At 38.8% G+C, this 7,439-nt stretch overlaps 1 protein-coding gene across 3 annotated transcripts; it reads right to left on the reverse strand.

Moving 5' to 3' along the window:
- Positions 1 to 675: 675 nt before the first annotated feature.
- LOC120565857 lies at positions 676 to 4,445 on the reverse strand. 3 transcript variants are annotated; one of them, XR_005640297.1, is made up of 4 exons: positions 3,590 to 4,445; positions 2,812 to 2,916; positions 1,734 to 1,808; positions 676 to 1,282 (listed from the first exon to the last, which is right to left on the reverse strand). XR_005640297.1 is itself a non-coding variant. In XM_039811915.1 (3 exons), exons 1-3 carry the CDS (start codon positions 4,356 to 4,358, stop codon positions 1,200 to 1,202), a joined length of 957 nt encoding a protein of 318 aa, XP_039667849.1. In that variant the 5' UTR covers positions 4,359 to 4,445; the 3' UTR covers positions 676 to 1,199. The 3 variants fall into 3 exon arrangements, 2 of the variants coding, with proteins under 2 accessions (XP_039667849.1, XP_039667847.1); XM_039811915.1 differs by lacking the exon at positions 1,734 to 1,808; XM_039811913.1 differs by lacking the exons at positions 676 to 1,282; positions 1,734 to 1,808 and having other exon boundaries at positions 1,815 to 2,916.
- Between the last annotated feature and the right edge of the window lie 2,994 nt (positions 4,446 to 7,439).

Genomic DNA, 7,439 nt, shown 5'->3' on the forward strand with positions numbered 1-7,439 from the left:
GCTAAATATGACAGTACAGTGTTGATTTATACTCAGTTGGTAACCGAATCTCCCAATGGCAATAAATGTCATAATGATACAAGATTACATTTTTATTTACATATTCATATGAATGTACAGACCAGTAAGCTACATAAATACATTAAAAGTAGTTTCACTTTCCACTTATATTGCAGATAATGCTTTTGCCAACAGCAGTTATCTAATAAATGAACAGAAAAAAAGCAGAAAAAAAAAATCATGATGATGAGATTATGTCTGTTAATGTTGTGCTTTGGGGTTGTATATTCCAGATGACACAATAACCCCTGGCTTTTTTAAACCACTGGAGTTATAGGGCCAGTTGGCAATCCAGCCCTGTATTTGACATCTATGTTAACCCTCCTGTTGTCCTTGGGTCAAATTTGACCCTTTACAAATCAATCAGAACTATGACAATTTTTATTTTTAAATGCTGAAAAAAGTGACCAAAAAACAAAAACAAAAAAACATCGCCAAAGGTGACGAAAACTTGTTAAAAAAGTGACAAAAAAATTGTGGGGCTAAATCGGAAAAGTGACAAAAAAAAACCATCATAAACATTGCCAAAGGTGACAAAAACATATTTAAAAAATTTGAAAAGCGACAAAAAAACATAATTAAAAAACACCATAAGTGAACAAAAAAATTGGAAAAACGTTGAGAAGTGTAAAAAAATAACAACAGAATGTTGAAATTTCGACCCAGAAAAACACAAAGTTGCATGGTCGACAGGAAGACAACACAAGGGTTAAAGGAGTACTTTTGCTGTAGCCTAGCCGTACTGCAGTTTAAACATGTAATAAAATAACAGACAAATCTATATCTAGGCCTAAAAAAAGGTGTTAAATGATTATGAATTAATGATACTTGTTATAACAGTTACTTGAATCAGCCCCAAACATACACAGTAAATCCCTTTATGAATAACCATTGTACATCAAAGACGTGTAATCACGTGTGTAATGTGTAAATCAGCAAGATGACAACGTATTTAGCAACATATTGCTTCAGGATAAAATCATGATGGCTCAGCAGTGGTAATATTGAACACTACGAAGAAACACGGTTACATGTAGTAAGGCTCTGAAGCACTACGAGGCACAACAACTTTTTCTTCACAGTTAAAACAGGATTTTCTGCAGAGATATGCCTGCAGCAACAGTTCATGTGTCATGGTATCAGCTGTCTCCACCATCCACATGAGGTCCAGCAGACAAGGAATTGGTTTTCAGAGGGATGCCTTCCTCTTTACTTGTGTCATCTGAAAAAACAACAACAATGGAAACATTGCTATTGTGCAATTGAGTTTAATGAAATTAATATGATACAAATTGTATGTGTGCAAAGTGTTGAAACAAGGTGTCTGTCATGGCTAAATAACTCTGTTGTGCAGAGGATCAATCTGATGGCTAATGCACTCCACAAGTTATTTTGTTGTAAGGGTTTCAATTTACTTTTTGCTGCTTCCATTTTCTTTTACCTGCCTTATCTGCTTCTTTTAGTCAGTGATTTCCTCTCTAATTTATTTTCATCTGTACATTACCACTTGAAGATGGGCGGACACAGCAAAACATTTCTTAAATTTCTGAAAAATGTAAGTCACTGTTTTACCAAAATGCTAAATATTTTGTGGCAACATTGCATTCTGGTATATTGAGGCTAAACTGGTCTCTTCTGCTTCTTGTTTATAAAGCACTAAATGGTTTACTTACTACTTATGCCACAGTATGAACCATCCAGACCTCTCAGGTCGTCTAGGACAGGTCTGCTGTCCTAGATGAGCAGACCTAGGACAGCAGGCAGAGGCAGAACTAAACAAGGAGAAGCAGCGTGTAGTTTTTATGCACCACATATATGGAACAAACACAGGTCTGCTGCAACTCTCAGTTCTTTTAAATCAAGTCTGAAGACTTTTCGGTTTCACGCTGCCTTTTATTAAATCAAATAATTTCTTACACAGCACTGTAACTTTTATTGTTGTATTTTATACCTGTCTTTTTCTGTTTTCTAGTTTTTTTGTTTTCTATTCTCTTTAATTACTCTTTTTTTTATTATGAAACAGGTCGAGATGCTATATAAAAACTGTGAAAGTATCAAAACGCTCAATCCACAGAAAGATGCACATAGCCTGTATTCAGAAAAGGTGCCTTTAAATGAGCTGTAATGTTGTGGTGTTACAACTATACTATACTTGTAGAACGTGCCAGGGGCGTAGCACAATTCTGGGCCCTGTAGAAAGGCATTCTCTATGGGCCCCTCCCCGCATCCACAGCTATTCATTCTAGCATCTCACATTCCGACACCCCTGGAACGTGCTGCTATACAATGCTGTTATAGTCATTCCCCTGCTGCAAAGACGTGCAAAGTCTCAGAGGGCGCAGATGCGGAAACGCTGACCAATCAGAGCAGACTGAGCTTTTTCGGGAGGGGGGCTTAAAGAGACAAGTGTTAAAAAGTAGCGTTTCAGACAGAGGAATAGAGGTATTCAGTCAGCCAGTATGAGGAAAATAATGTGTTTTTTGAACATTAAAGCCAAAGTACAAGTTTGAACCAGAAAATGAGCATAATATTGGACCCTTAATGTCTTTGTCTATCTGTTTGCCTGCAGCCAGACTGGTAGCCATGCCTTTTGCCCATGTAGTGCAATATGGGTTAGGCTCCAGTCTCCTGACAACCCTGAACATGACTAAGTTGGTGTATGGAAAGGATGAAGAAGAGTTGAAAGAATCCTGTCGGAATGGAAATGCCTGTATAGCTCAGTCAAACTGAACTTCAGGACGATGCTGCTACCTCTTTGCCTGCCAGTTGAAGAGTTGTTGGCCTGACCTCTTCTCTGGGCCCAGAACAAACATTGGAATGGCCAGCAAAGCGGGTTCCCTCTATCCCTGGTATTATCTGAAAGGCAATAATAAGTGTTTAACAATTTGGCAGCTTATCTAAGGGCCTGATTGTTTAATGAATGCTCCTTTTGTTCCTGGGCATTTGCAGCCAGGCCTGGGCAGAAAAAGATTTGTGCAGAAATGTGTGGTCTTGTGAATGTTGTGGATTGACCTACATAGGGAAATGTACTATGACAAATCAATACAGTCTTTGTCAAATATTTCCACAGGAACTCACACTGTGACAGTGCTCATTACTGAGTTTACAATTCTCTACCCATAAGTAAAAGGTATTTACCATAGTATCGTCATACTTGTTTTGTACTTCTATAGTTCTCTTAATTAACTTTTTTAATTTCCAAAGACAACACTATTTTCCAATCAGTAATTTTTGTAGATGAGTTGTAGGTTTGTGTAACATTTTGTAAAAGTGATTTTAAAAAGTGTCAAAATCTGTATTTCTTCTTGATTTTGGCACTCTAATATTTATGCACCATCAAATCTGCATTGTGCCAAGGTTAAACACACCACGGTTCAAATTTCATGTTGACAAATCCGCCCTGCTTACGTGTGCTTGACCAAAAACTTGTGGCAAAAATGGGTGTGGGCAAACGAGAAAAGCGGATTTGCATTATACTATTGATACGTGTAAAAACTACTTAAAATATGGACACTGTACGTTATTACACCTGCTGTTTGAGATGCGTGTATAACTTTGCAGGCGTTTTTCTTGATGCTGAGCATTTTGGCCTCCGTCTTCGGGATGAAACAGCCGACCCATATTGTCTCTGGTGATTGTTTGTGGAATACTGAGCTAATCAGACGCTCCAGGAGTTGCTCACACTGATGCGTCTCGGCGCTCTCCTGTCTGGTGCGTATTAATCCAATCAGAGCTGGTCGGGCGATTCTGGAACGTTTCGTGCGTGCCTTTACGTCCTTCAACGTCTCTTTTAAGCACAGTTGGTTGGAAGTTTTGCGGAGAAATGTCTGTCGGAAGATGAATATGATGATAGGAGAGTCTATAGATCGCTTTGCGCTGTTTGCCCTCCTCGTTGCTATTCTTTGAGCATTGGCATTGCGCGTTGGCCGCTTCTCCTTCTCCCAGTCCTCTTCCACCGGACAGGCTCTCAAATCCAAATCATTGGGCCGCGCTATTGGTGGTATTTCATTGCTTTTGACAGTCTCGGTCTTGCAGCAAATGGGGCTTTCACTTGCGGTATCGTTGTGACTGCTTAACGGAGAGGTTTGTCCGTTGTTGTCCATCGGGCTGCTGGTGTGAAACATGTCACGGATGAACTCCTGCAGTATTCCAGCGTCATCCCCGTCCACCTCTTTACTTTTACACGCATCACTCACCAAATAAATCCTGTCCTTACCGCCGATCAAAGCTATAATCTTCTGAAACTCCCTTTCTTCTTCGGGCAGCGTGTCCTCTAGGAAGGCTGCGTCTGCCATCATTGCGCAATTACGTCTGCGCGAATCCGTTTTATTTACAACTGGCTGTCAAGTCATTCACTACCACCTCCCTGAAAAACTTCCTCACGGTCATCAGGAACACCAGTAGGGAGGGTGGGGATAAAGACAGAGCGTCGATTTCTATTGGCTGGTCAGTTTGGTGGGCGGGACTGACATGACCGCATGCAACACATGGGCTTGTTTCAAGATAAGGAAATTCAACTTTAATGGATAACTAAACACCAAAACAGTGATTTGAAATGAAACTGACATTAATCAAGATCATATAACAGCAGTAACATGGGCTTCAAGAAGAAAGATTTGTTCAAAATGAATTTCTCTGAAATGATCCAAGAGATTGGGGTGGACTGTGGATGATGAAATCAGGGTGCGGAGGTCACTCGCTTTATTCCCACAATTCTCATCGAAAAGAGTCCTGCTTTCCCTCCAATGTTGTAGATTCCTGACTTCTCAAAGAAAATAATAGACAAAGAGAGGACAGTCATAAGCACATAATTCAACACAAGAGCTTTTACTTGTCTAACCTGCTTTTTCTACATAATTGTTTCGGCGATGCTTGACTTCCTTGTAAGATCAAAAATGCCTTTCACCCTTAAACTCCCCACAACATCAGCAGTCTGTTGAGCTCTTGAGACTCTAATCCTTTAATCCACCCATGCCTGTTCTTTAATTAAAAGGTGCTGTTAAATCTGAAATGCCACTTCATATTAAGTTCATGAATTTAAATGTAATAAATTCAAAATTAAATCACTTCAGCTGCTTAGTCTGTGTGGGATTGACTAATTGTTTACCGTTAAATGAATGATAAACAGTAAAGTCTGATCAGAGCAAATACAGAGGTTTTGGCCTTTGACCTTTAGACTGGCTGAACTTTGATCAGCTAGACATTGTGTTTGTTGTTTGACAGAATCTCCGTGCACTTGCTTCATCATGTCATTACAATCCAACTGACTGACGAGGGTAACTGCTTCCCTGTGTATTTCATGTCTTAAATGCAAAAAAACATTCATATTCATTTTAATATTTTTTCATCAATGATGATTTTATAATAATAACCAATAATCCTTCCAAACTACATAAGGAAGGAAGTTCCTCACTAAGGAAAAGCTGTCAAAGCTCTCACTGAAATCAAAATACATTTGACATTTTTTCACAATTTGAAGCACACAATTCACATATAAAGTTATTTAACTTACTGACCTCTTTGTTCAGGGAAAGAAGGAGCTGAGGGTCAGGAAGCTCACTTGGACCACTGAGAGAGACACGGAGACCTAAACAAACTGCAAAAAATAAGTTAAGTTCTCATGTGAATTGCATTATAGCGAGCCTTGGTGGCAACTGAAATTTGTTTCAATTGGCATGTTAAATAAAGGTTAAAAATAAAAAATAAAAATGTGCCAAAAAAAGGCACAAACAACTGTTTTGACTGCTTATTTTCAGACCTGGGCTAAATAATTGTTGCAATCTGGGTTATATTGGACTGACGTGTGATATTGGTCAAATATCAAGTATCCATTTGTCTCATTTTGTCTCTGGAATGCTGGACAATGTTCACTATTATTTCACGTTTCTATTGTCCGACTAATTCTTCAACAATATGTTCGTAAATAAATGAGTCTTTTAACTTGGCAATACTATCCCAGAGTTTTTCACTCTGCCTTATAGAGTCGAGTCAGAACACATTTCATACCCACAGCAACACAGTGTCCTTTCCCTCAAGAATACATCATTAGAATACAACAAAAGAAACACATAAGATCATTTCAATGGTTTTAGTGAAGAGTTTTAGTTTCCCATGATGGAGGGATGTGATAAACCTGCCAACGGCTGACCACACACTCTGCTTCGTTCTTCCTTTAGGGCCACAGTTTCTATCTTTAAAGTTTCTGTATACCTGTTCAACAACATTTTTCTCTGGTTAGGGTTTTTCATGCCAAAACTTTTAGTAGTTTTGGCATGAAACAACCAGGTTTAAAAATAAGCAAACACCCTGAAATGTATTCTTTTGCTGCCATCTTGTGGTTAACAATTGTGTCAGGATCATGGTCAGATTGCGCTGTCAGTTCCCACCACCGAAGGTTTTACTGTAGTGCAACCTACAGAGTGGTTTGTAAAATGTTTTTGATTCAGTGAGTTTCACAAACAAGTGCAGCTGACAAGTTTTTTAATTCCTGCTAGAGCTGATACAACCTAGATACTGCCTTCCTCGGTGGACTAAATGTTTTAAATAAACTCAAGGATGTAGACAAATACGAGTGCAGAATGAACTTTAAAAAAAATGCTACATAGTGCATTGACACAAGAGCTGAGCGAAACAAACAACTAAACAAAACTAAATATTTGCACACAGTACTTGGTCCAGGTCAACTTATCTTCAGTTGGGATAACATTTATTGATTTCATCATGCTGTTTTGAGTTGCGTGAGGAGGTGTGGTAAAATCTCACAACCTGTGATTTTCTTGTCTGACACCAGATCTCTGAGAGAACCAAGATGAGAGGCAGTCAGAAACGTTAGAGGCAAAACAGAGTCTTTAGTGTCAGCGGAGGGAGAGCTTCTTGTTCTTCGGACATTGTTTTCTGTTATGTTGGTGTCTTGTGGAGTCTGCAGTGGCATTGGCAAAACTGTGAATACATTAAGAATAAGACAGGACATTTAATTATGATTTTTGTTTTACAGTAATACGGTTAAAATGTAAAATCTAATGTTTGTGTTGATGGAATACGCTAAAATTAACTTGGCCTTGCTTCTTCTTCAGGCTAATAGACAGAAATGTAACCTGTAGTGAAGGAATGCTGTAAGAGATGATCCTCCAATGACCTGGAGGCGGCTCCTCTCCCCGACCCAGACTCCCCCAAAGAACCTGAGACATTTGTTTGGTGAAGTTTAAACCAACATAATACTACTACAGTATCTCTAATCCAACATTGGTATGGATTTTCATTGTTCAATGTAAACTGGCATGTTCGAAACATTAGAGATTTGGTAGAAAGAAGGTTCTTGATGTTAAGTCTATTTTAAGGTGACAGTAAGCAGCTTTTTTAAACAACTAAGCCTGCCCTAC

This window comes from Perca fluviatilis, chromosome 9, assembly GCF_010015445.1.
Source record: "Perca fluviatilis chromosome 9, GENO_Pfluv_1.0, whole genome shotgun sequence".
NCBI classification, from domain to species: domain Eukaryota; kingdom Metazoa; phylum Chordata; class Actinopteri; order Perciformes; family Percidae; genus Perca; species Perca fluviatilis.